Source organism: Coffea eugenioides, chromosome 9 (genome assembly GCF_003713205.1).
Source record: "Coffea eugenioides isolate CCC68of chromosome 9, Ceug_1.0, whole genome shotgun sequence".
Lineage (NCBI taxonomy): Eukaryota > Viridiplantae > Streptophyta > Magnoliopsida > Gentianales > Rubiaceae > Coffea > Coffea eugenioides.
The window spans coordinates 23,406,582-23,423,955 of record NC_040043.1 but is presented as its reverse complement, the minus strand read 5'-3'; the positions used below and the strand labels follow the sequence as shown (position 1 = coordinate 23,423,955).

At 44.7% G+C, this 17,374-nt stretch overlaps 2 protein-coding genes and 1 non-coding gene across 3 annotated transcripts; 2 read left to right on the top strand and 1 right to left on the bottom strand.

Annotated features, from left to right (window-relative positions):
• The first annotated feature begins 959 nt into the window (after positions 1 to 959).
• Positions 960 to 3,103, top strand: LOC113782699 (NADH-ubiquinone oxidoreductase chain 1). The gene has a single exon (XM_027328599.1). It carries the CDS (start codon positions 1,792 to 1,794, stop codon positions 2,179 to 2,181), a length of 390 nt encoding a protein of 129 aa, XP_027184400.1. The 5' UTR covers positions 960 to 1,791; the 3' UTR covers positions 2,182 to 3,103.
• LOC113782373 lies at positions 2,610 to 12,216 on the bottom strand. The gene is given in 5 exon segments (XM_027328266.1): positions 2,610 to 3,027; positions 3,029 to 3,070; positions 3,152 to 3,264; positions 3,337 to 3,504; positions 12,099 to 12,216. Coding segments are annotated over 5 exon segments (735 nt in total). The 3' UTR covers positions 2,610 to 2,733.
• Positions 5,485 to 5,558, top strand: TRNAW-CCA. The gene has a single exon. It is a non-coding gene; the product is annotated as a tRNA-Trp (tRNA).
• Positions 12,217 to 17,374: the final 5,158 nt, after the last annotated feature.

The window sequence follows — 17,374 nt, the reverse complement described above, 5'->3', positions numbered from 1 at the left end:
CATCTTTAAGGCTCCATACTGTAAGGGAGTAGTACTCCTTATTTATGTTTTCACTAGCTCGTGTTAGGCTTGTCTTTTCATGAACTATGTATTTTTCTTTTATTTATTAGATAATTAATAAAAAGGGGCTGGCATCCCGACCCCGTGTACGGGGATTGCCATTAAAAAAAAACGTTAAGAAGCATGAGACTGAAGAAGTTAGGCATCTGTAGCAAAGGTTTGAAGACGTGAGACCGGAATTCAATTCCACGACTACAAGCGGGAGAGGAAGGAAAGGACATCAAGTCATAAACAGCTTGAAGGGGACAAGTCTCAGAGCTGATACTGATAGTCTATTCCCACGGTCAGGACTCCTTTCAAGTCCAAGTGTCACAGCCGATTCCGGAGTGAAACCTACTTCTTCATCTTCCTCTTGGAGATCTAACTTGTGGCCTCCCAATTCTACTAGGGCTTTCCCGCCAGACGAGTCAAAGAGATAACCTACATACTTCCCTACCATACCTCCTTGCCCGAACATAAGACCTGTCGAAGACGAGCTACTATCCCTTCTTTTGTCAGACGGAAAGGCATCTCCCAGCGTTCCGGTTTACTTTCTTCTAACTCCCTGCCCCGATTCTCCTAGTTTGCTTCCCAGTGAATGTGAATCTTATGCAATTTCCCGCGCAGTCCCTCCTAGCATGCCGTCGTCTCTTTCTATCCCTGCTTTATTAGGCCTTCTTCCATATCCCTTCTTTCTTGGGAACTACTATTCCTGGGCCAGTGAGTGGAAGAATTTAGAGCTAGCGCACCTGACTCAGAGAGAAGGAGAAGAGATCTCAGAGCAGGTCTTGGGGCTAAGGTGGAATCCGCTCAAGGACTTAATGGTTTAGGTAAATATCTCATGCGTTCCCCGACTCGAGAGGTTCTTTTTGAAGGAGAAAGTATGCGCTTTTCAAAAGTAAGAAGAAATGCACCGGGAAATAAATATATATATATTTCTATATATAATATAACCGGCTGGTTGCTTTTTATGCAAAAAAAAAAGACAAAACGGGATTGGATTTCCACTCATAAAGAAGGAAGGCCGTTAAGGTCTTTGACAGGGTTGTATTTTTGGTTGAAATGGGATGGTGTTCAAACTCCCGAAATGCAGTCTAGGCAGCGGGCCCTCCCCTTTCTGACTGGACTGACTCGGGGAAGGGTCAATCTCCTCCGGAGCATGCTTCACAGCCACTCATTCGTCCTAACCAAATAGTAGAATCTCTCTCTCAGCAATTCTTTTCTCCGCTAATCACCCCTTCCCAACCAGCCCGCCCGATCGATCAACTAAGATCGGCTAATTCAAAGGGGTTAATCTGGTCCGAAGTTGTCGGAACGAATCGTTTGCTTTATCGAAAAAAGCTTTATTAGGGGGTCTTGGTGGGCCCCCTTTTCAACCATTACAGCTGGCGTCGACCAGCTTTGCGATACGGACGGACACCAAGAAGAACGCAGGCAGCGGAAATGCAAAAGAAAAGAGCAAAGATTCCCGACCTAGGGCATGTTATTGACTCAACCACAAATCTGTTGAATGAAGGTAGCTTGCTTACTCTCAGCCACTAGTTAGACGGAAATCCCTTGACTTCGCTTATGTCCTTATGTAGTAAAGAAAGTGAGGCGGGCTAAGATTCCATTCGAAGTAAGGTAACAGGATTCGATGTTGCACCATCTTCAACTCTTATCGAGATCCGGAGTTTTTCGAGAAAAGGTCCCATCCTTCAATATCATGATTGGGTCGACCAGGCCAGATCATGAGTGAATAGAAAATCGAAAATGTACATAGCTGTTCCAGCTGAAATACTTGGAATAATTCTACCACTTCTACTAGGAGTAGCCTTTTTAGTGCTAGCTGAACGTAAAGTAATGGCTTTTGTGCAACGTCGAAAGGGTCCTGATGTAGTGGGATCGTTTGGATTGTTACAACCTCTAGCAGATGGTTTGAAATTGATTCTAAAAGAACCTATTTCACCAAGTAGTGCTAATTTCTCCCTTTTTAGAATGGCTCCAGTGACTACATTTATGTTAAGTCTGGTCGCTTGGGCCGTTGTACCTTTTGATTATGGTATGGTATTGTCAGATCCGAACATAGGGCTACTTTATTTGTTTGCCATATCTTCGCTAGGTGTTTATGGAATTATTATAGCAGGTTGGTCTAGTAATTAGGGGGCGGCCGTTCGGTCGCCTATGATACTAGGATCCATAGGTCCAAAATGGGTTTGTGCCGCAGGTGTTGAACGATATACTCTACACAGGTGTGGGCTTACAGGGCTAGGGCTCATAAACCCTTTCTTTCATTCATCAATAGGGCCCTGGTCGGTCACTTTTCTGGGCCGGGGAAGTCATAAAAAAGAGATCTTTCTCTTCGCACCTCAGATCAAGAGGAAGGGTTGCTTGTCAAGCTGGCCTATAATATAATTCAAAAAAAGATATAATATAAATAAAAAGATTCGCTTTTAACCGGCTTTTCTTCTTTGTCAACGCTACTAAGGACCTTATAGGTTTGCCTACTTGACTTATGAAAGATAATGAGAATGGGTTATTCAAACAAAAAGGAAAAGGCCCTACTTAGGTTTCGCAAGCCTTTGTCATTGTCAGTCAACTAAGTAGGGCCTGAGGCCCCCTTCGAATCCGTAAATCTGAGGAGCATGCCGCAACAAAAGGATGGTCCCCTATGCATTTCATTTTATCCGAAAGGGAAAAAAAAAGTACCCCCCATCATAGTGAACCTCTCCTTGTGATCGGGATGAGATAGATGCCTCCCGGCCGGGGGGCGGATCGAATCGGAGTTTCCTTAGGTAACCACCGACCTACAGTTATCCTTAAACTTCCGTGCTTGGTGGAGAAGAAGCGAACAAAGGTACGCTCGCTTGCTGTCTTGTTCTCTGTCGCGAACTGGGATTGCTCGCCAGCTAGGTCAGATTGGAGCAAGATTCAAAGAGAATATATTACCCTAATTCGGGGACAAGGGGCGGAACGACCTCTCGATCTACTTACTGCAGCCCAGGAATGAATAAAAACGTCGTCTAGGCCTTCCCTCTTGCTCCGATCTCCCCTACGCCTAGGACGTTGTCTGGGCCAAGAGCCATAGTTAGTTGCTGTTTCCATTTGGTTGTTTCTTTCTCGTTGTTGATACCGGCAAGACCCAACCAGATGATGTCTGCTGGTTGGTAGTGAGAGGACTCTTAGTACCTGCATACCCAAAAGGGGGGCGCTGGTTAAAAAACAATCATTTTCTTTTCTTTCTTGCTTTCCCTTAGCAGCGGGAAAGGAGTCTATCTATCTGCCTAGCTTTGGTAGATTTCCTCCAACGCAATCCACAGAAATTCCACGAATCCCTTGGTGGATAAGTCCGACGACTCAGCAGCAGTGCGGAATTTCGTTTCTCGTCTGGTGGATCTGATCTATAGTTAGGGGGCAATACATACCAAAAGGTTTGAAGAAGGAACGCGCATAAGAGTATATAACCAACCCACCCTTCTGCATAACCTATTCACATTAGTGAAGCGGCTGGATGCATAAGGGAAGTGCACCTTTGTGAGATGAGACCTTAGTCGGGATGCATAGGGGAGTCAACCTACGAGCACGGAAGAGCGTGGTACCGCTGCCCCTCTCTAAGTAAAGGTAAGATTCTTAGCCCTGTTGATGACTCCATCTAAAATACAATAGGGACAGCCGGAAACGGCTGCTCCTTTCCTATCTTGAGTAGGCTTAAGTTAAGTAATAGGGGTCAGGTCAATAATACTTATGCTATTGCCCTACTGATTTAAGGCCGAAGCCCTAATGTCTAGGCGAATACACACCAATACAGTCATCTTTAATTAGAGGGATCAACCCAGGTTATTCAATAGAAGGTTCGAAAGGACCAGGGGGAGGGGACCGCACCACGGAGCATATCCGGTATAGCCAGCTACACTACAAAGCAGATATCCTACTCGTTCTTGCATTACGCGCTTTTTCGAACAGAACGCGCACAATGCCTCTTCTTTCTACTTTACGTATACGAAGGCACCCAAAAAAAAATCAAAGATACCTGAATGTGGCAAGGCTTAGCTACGCCCTACCTCAAGAGACCCGGAGACTAGCCGCTACACTAATCCCAGAGTCCGATATCCATCTTCAGCTTTTCCGCTTCGGAGGTGAATGTTCTTCTAAATAAGAGATGCCTCAAGTCCAGTAGCATGACTCAAGCTCAAGGAGCCTATTCTTGAAAAGCTCAGTCAACCTTGAGTTGCTTTCATATAAGAAACTTTCTATGGGAAGAACGAGAGGGGTACGGATCACTATCCGAATCTTCTACTGAATAAGAAAAACCTCTTCACGATTGATCCTGGGTTAGCTAGACTCTTGGAGAAATCGACTTTCCTTCTCTATCCGTACCCGTACACGGGATCTGGTTAGGACTCAAATGTACACCTTCTTTATATAAGAACCCCTTTCAGGCCAAATAGAAAGATTCAAGGATAAAAAGAGGAAAGTTCTCCCAGGTTTAAATCGAGTTACGTTCAAGTTAAGGAGAGAATTGGATTTTCTCAAAATAGAGAGAGTCTTTTATGCACGAGATTTTGAATAGAAACCTAAGAAGCTCTTTTTGCGATTCCCCGATCGGAGGCTAGAAAAATCATTCTTAGGTAAGAAGTAAGTACCTATACTTACTTTCTTTTCAGAAGGAATAGTAGTCGATGTGCCCCATAAAGAAAGAGCGAGCGCTCACTATTATTCTATATGTTTTTTATGTTTTTTTCTCTTCTTTGTCTTAAACTGCCTTTTCTCTGATCCAAACCCCCGAAGAAGTCAACTGTACAGCTATCTTATCGGGGGCCTCTTTCAGCGTCACAACTTCCAACCAGCACCTTGGGAGCTTTTTTTGAGGGTATCTTTCCCTCGACACCGCCCTGCTTGGTAGAGTTACGACCGCTGCTCCCCACCCTTTTTATGGCTTCGTGGTGCATCATTATTGGCCAAATGCTTACTTGATCACGGGGCTGCCACCCGGGTGAGACGCGGCCAGATCTAGTCCTTCCCTTGCTTTTGTCCCCAAGATTGCCCCCCCTTAAACATGCCTTAAATCCCCGACTAAGGTGTGTTGAATCATCTGCTTCTTTCTAAAACCCCTCTTACCGAGCTTTTCTGAAAAAGACTCATTTTATTTTATATAATAATATATGTTAAATGAGACCAAAAAGACGAAATGGGCAGAAAATTGTGTATATCAATGGAGGAAATAACGATGTGGAAAACAAGACAGTAATTCTATACAATGACACTGTAGAACAATGGAAGGGATGTGGCGCAGCTTGGTAGCGCCTTTGTTTTGGGTACAAAATTTCACGGGTTCCAATCCTGTCATCCCTACCTATTCTTCTTGGACAGACATATTTTCATTTTATGATACTATATACATGCAAGATGTATTAGGGGTAAAAAAAGAATCCCTTTCTTTATAGTAGTATCTACTGTGATAAGAAAGCGCTCTTAGTTCAGTTCGGTAGAACGTGGGTCTCCAAAACCCGATGTCGTGGGTTCAAATCCTACAGAGCGTGATTCCGGATCAACTAGGAGCACTTTATACGAATGCGCACAAAGGGTCCAGATTGATAGAGTTTCATGGGTTAACTAGGATAAGAAGTGAGTGGAAGTTTCCCAAGTAGCTATGGTTAAAGGTATAATAAGAGTGTAGCTAGATACGTACATACAAGTTCAGCTAGCTTTTCAGCCTATGGGAAAGATCCCTGTACCATGAGTCTTCCTACAGCTCTTTCCGATCTCTTTGATAAGAAGTTCCATCCCGGTGCCGCGGACAGGTCAGCCCCTTCTCTTACTCAAATATATAAACAGTCTATGCCTCTGGGCTTTGATGGCCGAGGTGCTTATGAGTGAGTAAGCCGCTGCTAATTCTTTTTTTTATGATTTGTCGAAAGAGCTTTTGACACCTGCTTCATCTTCGAGTGCTATGCCTGCTTCCCTTGCAGAACATTTGAATGAATTTGAATTGTACCACTAGTGGGCGGGAAGTTCCTCTTCAGCTCCTTTTCGAGAATGGAGAAGTTGTATGTGGATTGGGATATAAAGCAAGATCCTATTTCGTATGCCTTCAAAACCCCACGGAGCGGTTCTTAAAGAAACCTTTCATTACAGTGTTACTGGAGCCTAAGCTGCTTGGCTTCGTTCACTCCGAAAGAAAGAAGTTACCTTGGGTTCGGGTGAGGAGGAATTGAATCTGCCTGGAGCGAGTTGGAGGAGGGGCCAGATATCTTGAGAATGGAGCAACAAAATCCTCATGCTGAGGGTCAACCTATCGGGCCACACGCCCCGAGTATTGAATTCTTATTAAAAAGAATTCCTTCTGTTCTTCGTGGTTGCCAACGTGTGGCCGTAGGAAGAGATGTTTGTACCACGATTTTCGAGAATCTTCATCTGCTAGATGCTTCATCGCAAAAACGACTCAAAATAATGGAGGTACTAAGGGAGCTTGAAACCCACCGCGAAATCTTCCTAAATAATCCGAATCTCAAGGCCGCATACCACTTGATGGTAAGCGTAAACGATTGGGAAAGGGAGCAAAGGCACTTCCCAAACCCCGTGGACGACGTACCATAATACTTTCTGTTTATTACTGTTACGGGTGGCACTCAGAAAACCGGGGAGCCGCCCTAATTCAAAAATGTGAGGTGCCGACGCCGAATCCAACATGCCCAAGTGAAAGGAAAATTCTTGGTGAGATGGTTTTCCGGAAATCGATATGAATGGAGGATGCCTAGCTAGTAAGGTCCAATGTCCAGACATGCGAAGTAAGTGAAACGGCCGTTCCAAAGAAAGCTTTATAGAGGTGCCTATAAGTAAGTGGAAATAAATAGGATAACCAGATTCCAGTTGTCATTTTTTGGCCGTTAGGTCAGTGAAACTGTCCATGTAGCTAAAGTCAAGTCAAGCCAGTTGTTCGAGTTCGCGTTCTAGTTTTGGACAGGAAAGTATGGGACCTCTTGCTTAGGGCTTTGGAAGCGAGCAACCAACCCGGCAATCCGATCTTGTCTTCACTCACCGATTCCTTTAATAAGAGGAATGCCCAGATTGTCGTATTCCACACAGGTTGAATCATATGAGGAAGTTTAGCAGCACATACGAATTCGAATCCGCTGGCTTAGATGAGTGGCTCTTGGCTCACTTCCTTGAGAAGGGCTTTCTCAAACTAAGAAATGAGAATTCTTCAACCATATGACATATGATCTCAGGCTCAAAAAGAGGAGGAAGCGAATCAATTCGATTACAGAAGTACTTTTTTGAAAAGGGAATCTCTCCTTCGCAATGCTTGGAAATCTTCCACTGGACAATAAAGCCCGAAAGTCAGGTAAGCATGCCTAGCTTGATGCTTTATAGAATCTTGTTTCCCTCATCTCATTACGTAAGTTATAAGTAACGGCCAGTCCTGCAAGTTTTTCGATTTCAATTGACTTTATTAGCGATTAGTGAAATCCGATGTAGGCCAACTCCTCAACTAAAACGGAAGTAACGGTATGAAGAAGAATGAATAGGCACTTTCAAGGCATTTCCCTCTCAGGGGAGTAGGGCATGATTGGGTGAGCTAGACGTTAATGACGTAATGCAAGAAAGAAAAGTTATGGGATTTGGCATTCCTAGCTTTATGTTAAGTTCAATAGAAGATCTGTCTGCTCTCACCTTTTGCCTTAGAAAGAGTTCAACCCACTTGAAAGAGGAAAAGGGAGTAGGAAAAGTACCGGAAAGTACGGATTCGGGTTCATCCCTCAATCAAGCACTACTTGAAAGTCAGGATAGATTCAACCATACGCCTAGATCGGAAGGAGTACGCTCTAAGAGCAGCTTTCCCCGTTCTGACCGATGCATTCAAGCTCACCTAACTTGGTTCTAGTGTTGTGACTGGCACTCTAACAAATCAAGAAATTCTTGGATTGGTTGCTTCTGAGAGAGCAGCTCTTCCGACAGCTCGTATTCATCCCTTCCCCATGAGAAAACCTTGCTTTCATTTGAATATTGGCCCTCGCGCATCACGGCTAGATTGGAGTAACTCATAGCTAGGGCTTTCTATTTCATCAGGACGGCTTCTCCTCCACTGAGCTCATCGCCCCTTTCTATCCCTTGAGTGAGGTTGAGGTCAGAATTCTCTTATTAAAAGAAAATAAGGAATCTCTCTGACAATGGCAACGGCTGGGAAAGAAAAATCCCTTATCTTTTCTTGTCTCAAAGAATTCCATTCCGGAAGCGGAAAGTCGGCTTGACTTGCTTCTTCTTCTTTCTCTCGTTCTAACGCTACTGTGCCTTCCGTCCCTGATGAAGAAAGCCTTCTTTCTCTCGTTCTCTCTTAAGTGAAAGCCAGTCCGCCCCTTAACGAGTAAACAAGTTGCCTTTTCTCTCTCCTTCTCTAGTTATCGCTCCTTTTATGTAGCTCTTACGTGTAAAGTCTTCCCTTCGGTAGACTCATTTCATGCCTCTACTTGTCATACGAGTTACTACATTCCTCTTGGTTGAGGATCTGTAAACCCCGGACTTTTTCAAGAGTTACCACTTACGTACCTCTTCTTTCTATCTGCTTTTCATAGCTTGGCCTTCTCTTGGTCGCCTGTTAAAGGAAAGATCGGAAATATAGAATGTCTATGAGCCCTATGACCTTTCACTCCCGGAATGTGCTTTATAATCCAAGGAAGCACTTCCCGGACATCTATATCTAGGGCTTTTGAAAGCTGAGATCCTTCTTTTTTCCATTTGGGAACTGAAGGTGGCTAAGTCAAGGCGCCTTATCTTTCTAATCAGGTAGATTTGAGCAAAGGCCATAGCTATTATAATCATTGCCAGCAACACCGCCGTTGACAAATCCGCCTTAGCCTCAGGGCGTTCTTTTTTCCAGGAATCTGTCAATCGGAGGAGCGCAACCAAGTTTTAAACCTCAAAGCCCTGCAAGGGATGTGAAGCCCTTTTCAATGTCTTCTACTCGCCCAGTGGAGCCAGGAGGCAAGGGGAATCCATTTCATTTGGCTCTAGACTACGATTCGATAGAGAACGATTTGGCAATCTTTTTTTCCTGGTATGAAAGAAGTAGCTAGGACCAATCTCCCTCACAGTGGCAATCCCTCTTGCATTTGATACCCTCTTATTATAGGATGAAGATGATTCACTCACCAAGAAGAACGTCTACTCGAGCAGTAAGAGTTGATTCAATTGCTAAGAAGGCATTTCCTCTAAAAGTTTATTCTTTCACAACAACCGTGGCATAGACCGAGGAATGAATGGGAATTGCCGGTAGGATGCAATGGGCACTAGCTGTGGGTTCTAGTTCCCAAGCACGTCCTTCCAAAAGAAAGGCTCCCGGGCGAGCTATTGCTTTTCCCTTTCCTTCGCCCCCGTCTTTGCTCAACATGGTCCGATCCGAAATGCTAAAATAGATCCTTGCTAAGCTTCTTTCCCAGGGGGTCGGCGGCCTTGTCAACGGAATTCCCCACTCCATCCTGTGCTACATCGAATCAAAAGATTAATCCAGTTGGGAATTTCCACAACAGGATCTTTATCTCACTAACAAAACCTGAGGCTGATACCTAAAAAATGGAGTTCCCCTATTTCATGCCTAGAGGGCCCGCTACTAAAGCTACAGTGAGCTACTAGATAGCTTACCTCACTTCCGGACCGGATATGAATATTCCATATTCCTACTCAAGTTGATATTAGAACTGAGACTGAAGTTGCTAACAAGCGGGAAATAAGGGAATATGGAATATTGGAATTCACTACTGAACTGTTCTTCACTCAACGCCTCTTCCTTGAACATGGTTAGCTTCGCTTTCATCTACCTTCCCGTCGCGGGCTAAGTACTAAAGTCAAGCTGCTAAGGTTTTCCTTGAGTAGAGATAAGTTAAGTTATTTATAACTTCGCTTTCAATTGATCTTCCACACTTCTAACGAGAGATTGCTTTCAACTACCGACAGACTGAAACCGGCCTAAAAGCAGCCTTATCATTCCCTTCATAATCAGTGGCTTCCTAGCCCATTCATTACCTTCCTTTCCGTTAACTATTGAGTCGATTTCATCTCATCTCCTTCGACTGAGCTGCATCTGTCCTTTGCGCATTTAATTTCTTGACGAAATGCCTTTCACTTTCGATCGAATTCCTCTGTCTTCCCCTTCGCCGGAGCTTGACTAGAAAGACGAAATAGCCTTGACTTCGTTCAGTGCGCTACCTAGAATTCGATTCTTGACTGGTGCTATCTATAAACCAACAATCTAAAGCCTTGGGCAGAGTCTGAGCTTCTCTTCCGAGGGTTAGGTTCAAGGGCTGGTCTCCTTCGCTTCTTCAGAGTAAGACTCTTAGCCAACCGCCTTAAGAAGGATCCATTAAAGGAATCTTAAGTCTTCTTTAAGAGCTGTTTAAGAGTATCGTTCAGGCCTATCACCCGATAGTCCCTTCACTTATTAATGCTAGTTTTCTCTTTTTACTTACATATGTAATTGAAAAGACGGAAGGAAGGTATGACAACTCTTTAGCTTGCCGGTCGGGTCGTTGGCGTAAGCCGATCGTGGAAGGAGCGCTTCGATCGATTCTTTAGGAGTTGCCACCCCCTTTTCTCATAAAATGAGAATGCTACGACTGGTCGGGTGTTGAACTCGGGCAATCTTTGGTGGTTGGTAAGGCGATAGGCAAAGGTCGAAAAGGTCGGATGCCGCTTCAGCTTCAATGAGATATTCTTTTGTTGTGGATGTGGCGACCGCAGTCCATGAATCTTAACTCTTCTTTACCACCTGAGCTTTGGGAGTTGCTTTGGCCGGTCCCATTCCAATTAACAATGAAATAAGCTTCTCCAATAGGAGGCATGTGTTGAGCATTGGCAGCTGAAGTTCCAGTGCCATTTGAGTAAGGAAGATTAGCCAATCTGACTGTGAGACTTTGAGAGCAGATGTATTAGTAGTTCCTTTTCTAGTTGAAAACAACAAATTAGAATTCAATCACCAAGTGGATATCTCGAGAACTAAAGGTGCCAAGCCTCGGATTCGACTTCTTATGAGGATAAGGATTCTTCGCTCGATATGATTCACCCGCTACCTACTATTGGTAGTAGCATCAGAGATCTTTCCCTGCCCTATCTTACTTAAGCTTAAGAGTAACGGGGAAGTAAACTAGAGGGCTATTCCCGTTGTTGTCTTCAATGCTTTAGGGACCGGGCACAGAAAGAGCTAGCCTTCTTATCTACCCCAGCCTTCTTCTCTAATCCAAGTGGATCGAATGTCTCTTTCTGTTCGAACAAGTGTCTTGCTTCGTTATTTAATGGTTCCCCACATTCACACGGGCTTGGAACATGGTGAGTTCTACATATATGGTTTCAAAATGTATCCTTAGAGACCTTAACCACCTAGATCCGGTGAGCGGAGAACTTCTGGTTTTACTAGTACAGGTTCTGGTACGTCCCACCACAAAAGAGAGAACCCAATCAATAAGCAGGTTAGCGTAACAAATCGTATGTCTCGTACGGTAGAGTACATAATAGCATCCGCCAACGTCAAATCCTTGATCCGTGAAGCCCTCCTCGTTACATCTGACAATCCTAGCTTTCGATCTGGCGAGCGCATTATCCTCGAGTATCCAATGGGTAAAGGAAAGAAAGTTCTTGTTTCCGGGCAGGAATAAGAGCAGGCGCTAAGTCAGGCAATTCCTTCCGGTAGTGGATGCTGGTGAATCAGAGTCAAATCTATCTTTTCGGAAGCGAAGTCGTAACTTATACCGTTCGAAAGGCGCTCCAGCCCTTATGGATAAATAGATAGAACCGTTCTTTCTTTGCGCTTACGGTAAGCAAGTCTATTAGTACACAACACTCGTTTATAAAAGACGAATAACTGACTTTACTGACGAGCGTGAGAGCGATGCGCTTTGTCTTTTGGTTTTGAACTTCTAAGAGCTTTTAAGTCGGAACTCAAAGCTAGTGCGTTAAGCAAGCTTGTTTGTTGTAAGGCTATCGTCTAGAACGCCGCCTCTTTCAGTTTGTTTTGCTCGCCCTACTTCTAAAGATAGATAGTTTAGGGAAAGCAAGTGCTGTGATGAGATCTGTCTTTCGGACACCATTACCTTGTTGCTCGCATCGTGATCGATGTAGATTCTTCCTCTCCAGAGCCCCGACCAGTCTTGACTGAAAAGCTTTCAGACCCCTGTGCGAACAAGTTATACTAGCAACTTGCTGTGTCATGTCCGTTCTCGTTACACATATGATATGGTACCTCTTTATCCTAAGATCGAAATTTGGGCAGGGACTTTGCTAAACTGTTCGGCCACATTCTATTCCTCCCTTCCTTGAGAAAAGCATCAGTCTTTTCCTTCCCTTTTCTTTCTCTTTCTCTTTTTCTTTATTTCCATCTGTTTTCAGGTTGTCTGGCTTAAAACATCTGCCAGAGCGAGTCATGTTCCCAATCTCATCACAATCTTCCCTTTCTCTCTTCTCCGTATCTTTTCTCTTAATTCCAAGAGACTTTCTCAAGATTGTAGACGGGAGGTGGTTGGTAAGGGATAATAGTGGTTGTGGTGCAGGCAGGGTGAGGGGTTGAGTCGGGATTTGAATAAAAACTAGATTTTGGGGTCAAGGGAATCGGGCCCCGGCTTCGCCCGAAGCGTGCTACGGAACGAACCTTGTCTACGAAGCAAGTTCAGTCAGCGCATAAATAGTCCGCGAGTGTAGTTGACTAGTAGTACCATTAGCCTAAACGTTCCGTATCCTTCGCGGCCGCCAATAGTTTCAATTCCTTCGCTATTGGAACTATGACTCCCGCTCCGTAAACTTCGCTCGCTGCCTCCCGGGTCTCGTCTCAAACTGTGGTATAGACGGAGTTTCCTGCCTCCCGCCACAAAGATAGAAAAGGGTAGCTAGTGTCCCTAATCGAATGACTTGAAACACTTCCCCGTAAGAAGCACTATTGGATTGGCTGCTTACACACCTACTCTTAGTCTAGTCCTTGACCTGGGCTTTTAGGGATTCCCTGAAACCAGAGCAAGAACCGCTTTCTAGTTGGATTCTTATTATAGCTCCTCGGCTTTATTGCATAACCTGGCCTATTGGTTGATGATAGGGTTCTTGTTGGTCCTCTTGGTGGAGTTCCTGCCCTTGGCCTTGGTTCCAGTCTTGTCTCGCATGCCAGCAAGTATTCTAGAAAGAATGACTTGGTTTCATGTAGCTACGCTATCCTCTCGCCTTTTGCACCTGCCTTGTGTTGCTAGGAAATGGCTAAGCCTTTTTTTTATCGAGGCTTTCACCCGCACTAGCACTAGTATATGGTGATATCCAACTCGAAAGCCCGAACACAAACAAGCTTACCGCCCCGTGGGTATTACAGAAAGGGGAAAGGGTCCAAAGGTAAGGAGCTGACAACTGCGAGACTAGGAGAATAGGAAAGACTTGGTATATAATCCGTGCCTTCGTTCCGGCTATAGTCCATTAGCAAGCGAGTAGGGGAACCGTTCCTTCCGTTCAGTAAGGGAATACAAGCATTACGGGGAGTTTTTTTTAATATTAATATGAATATGAATATGACTCTTCCCAACTCAAGTCAAGCGAAGCGTAGTGAGGAAGGAGGGGAAGAACTACTAGAGAAAGGCTAAGTGAAGTACTTATCGGGACTTCTCTTTTCTTCTTTCAAATTCTTCTCTTCTTGCTTATCACCGACTTTCCGAGCGTAGTCTGTAGTAGGGAGGGCCATTCTCGCAGGAAGTAACATACTCATGTTGCCTGCTTTCGTTCCTATACTTTCCAGTATAGCTATCTTTCGTTCCTGACTTCCCCGAAGGGCGAATTTCCATAGATCAGAGCTGACCTACGAACAATAATTGTTGATGGAAAAGAAATAGATGGAGAAGAAGATACCTCGATGGTCTTACCAGAACTCGATGACGGAGAAGGAAGGCTGGCAGGCAGAACTCCCCTCGGACCAATAGGTTGGTCACGAATACCCTCTTACTCTTTCTCGACTAGTTGATAAGGGTCGAAAAACCGTTCCACCCCAGCTTATACATCTGCTCCTGTTGCCGATGCTTACTCCTCAACCATAGCTTACCGATGTCTTGAAAGCGGATTGAAAAAGAAATTACACACTTTCTTTCTTTACGGGCCTATAATCTCTACTTTAAAAAGTTCTAGTCTCATACCGACAATTGATTATCATAACCCGCCTTATCCACTCTTTTTTCGAGTGTACCGACCTTCGATCTGCGGCACTCGCATTCAAACAGTCATTGTCTCGAGTCCAAGGTGACTCAACAAGGCTTCCCCCAACAACGTCCTCGTGTGGGTTCTTCAACATCGCTTCGTCACTGACTCAAGAGCGCCACCGACTTTCGGACTGCCTATCATCGGTCATTCCACTCTTCTTTTGAGTAGACAAGTCCAAAATAAGATTAGCCATGCCGTCCTGAGTCGGGGTCTCCTACCATCCCATGTTGCTCACACCAACATGTCTCAATCTGACATAACTACCCATCTGCTTTAACCAAGCTCACTTCTATGTCTCTACCAAGGTAACGTCGAATTGCTTGAGATGGCCAAGGCTTACTCCGCCAAGCCAAGGAAATTGGAGTGTGTTGCTTGTGACGCTCTCTTTACTTACTTGCCAATTGGTCAAGTATTAAGCCAGCTGAGGTCTCTGCCGCCAATCTACACCACATGCATCATTCTCTCCTATAAGAACAACGCGCTCAGTGCAGTCGGGCTTCGCTCTTCCTCAACTTAATATATTGTTCACGGGGTTGATCTTTTCAACTTTTCTTGAAGCCCGATGTGATGACAGTCCTGTGCCCGGACCATCACATTGACTGAAGTTTTTCCCGTATTGTTTCTAAAAGTGATGACTGCTTTCATTAGTATGTCAATCACAATTCCGGTTTAATATCCAAAAATGTGCCAAACCTTCCGACATCGAGTAGTGATCACCTCAGTCTATCTACTACCTTCGCTTCGGCTCAGCCATACCAACCGTTTCGGCCAAAAGCCATAACTTCTCACTAAACAAAGTAGTAGTGCCAATTCGCCGGCCCAACCATTATCTTAGTATTAGCCCACATTTTCGACATGCCACAAACATTCCGCACAGCCCTCTGGGTTCATAACTAACCTTAACATAACAGATAAAACGGCACCTAGATTGACCCTGTCAAGTAAACCAGAGGTTCGCCTGCCTCCCCTTGGAGGGGCACTTCCGAAACAGCATTCTAGCAACTTCGTTTTCATCCAGCGTTCTCACCAACCAGTGAGCCAGCACAGAGTCTCCCCCTAACTCATGCCAAAGCCCTTTCTTATGAGGTATCCGACTTTTTCCAATTCTGCCTTTGTGACTTCATCAGTCTACCGATAGTATCAGGCCAGTACTTTGCTTTAACTACGAAGCTTGAGTCCTGTGTTTTCGCCCGTGAACGCAACAGGACGCGGTCGTCTTATAACTCGACTTCCGCAGCGAGTCTCATTGCAGCTCTCTCCTGCAGTAGTGATGATGGTTCGCCACACCAGACATCACATCCCCTTGAAGTGGAACTTCAATTGCCACAACAAAGCATCATGGCATTTCCGTCGTATGAGTGGTGACAGCTCTATAGCTCGACCACCCCACTTCTGCACATTGAGTCTTTTGGCACCGGCAGGCAACGCAGTTCTTCACCGCATTCGTGGTAACAGCACTCTTTCCCGGTCTACCACGCTAAGTGTCCCAATGACACATCGGCCTCTACCATATCGTATCGCATTCTCGCACATGCATAGGTGATAGTGAGATCCTGGGCCAAACACCATCCTTTTCCGCCCTTTCCTTTGTCTCACAATGCCCTCTTGGCAACGTAAGCCATCAGTCGTCTGCACAATTCACGACGGACCACAGCCAACTTCCCAATCTGCGTTCTTCAAGCAGCCATCGAAGTCCAAAGCCTATGGGTTGTTCAAGACCATGTCGACTCGTTTTCCGAACGATCGCTGCTCACTTGCAAAGACACTGAAACTGTCAACTACACTTGGAGAAATCCTTTTGCACATTTTAATGCCATCAACCCGATAGCCAAATATCAATTCGCTCTTGTTTTACCTCGTGACGATAGCACACCCATCTCTTACTTCAGCGTAACCAGCCAAGATTGAGGTTCCAACTGCATTTGTAACAGTAGCACTCCCGCCCACCTGTTACCATAAGCTCAATCCGAACTTTGCCCTTACTGGCAAGATTAACCATCTTACTTTTGTACCAATCGGGGACCACAAAGTAACTACTCAACTTTTCCACACCTCGGAATTCAACTAAAAAGTTCCATGTTGTTATCACAACCGCGCAAACTGTTCGTCTACACACCAAACAACCGCGTACAGTGCACGCAAGAGTTGCTGCCTACTCTGCAACGAGACTTCAAAGGTGCCAGCTGCATCGTAACACAAGTCCTCCCCCCAGGCCACAATTCATTCGACGGTCTGAATTCTTGACTTGACACCACGCCCTTGGTACCCAAATTGTCTGAGGTTGTGTCAACTTGGTATGCGGAAGGATCATCACATCCGGCTGTTAGCTCTCAATCAGGTAGGGTTTATGACTTCGTTAGAGACTCTTTTATAATGACTCTAGGATTCATTCCATGGATTGGCATCCGCTATACAAAATAAGTATATCGGTAAACGGGAGGGGGGGTAGGTAGTTAGCCCGGTCGATAGATGCGGTGCTGAGGTCGCACTTTTCTTAATGAGTCTGTCGATTCGAGCAAAAAAGGCCCTCTCTTGGAAATAGCGATCCTAAGAAATTGCGTATAGAAATGAGATTCACTCTCGATAATCCTATTTCTACTTTCTACAAAAAACAATACATTATATAAAAATCTAAAAAAAGTACATCTATATATGCGGGGAAAGAAACAGGAAAAAAAGAGATGTCTTAGAGTTTAGAAACCTTATCTTCCAAAGCCGAGGAAAGATCACAATCTCATTTCAGAGAAGTCTTTTTTTGAAGTCTTACCAGTGAGAAATTCTCTTTTATACCTTACTTAGGATATTTCAACTGGAAGAGATTTCGTTGAGTAATATCTAAGGTGATAAAGCTTCTAAATATGATTTCCCGGATACCGATGGTAAGAAGGGCCTTTGCGGTCTTACCTGCAGTGAGCTCACAATCTGATCCCTCGGTTGGTACTTAGGATTAGGATTAGTCAGTTCTTTTTTTATCGATGGAAGTCCCACCTTGACCAAAAAAAAAGAGCTAGGAAACCTATCTTGACCACTAAGCCAAGCCCAAGAAAGAGTGGTTTGGAAGATTAGAGTAGAACCGGTGAAATCTGCTAACCAAATTGATGTTTTTCTGAGCGCATGGAGCCTGTGCTATTAAACCTGCAGAGCAATT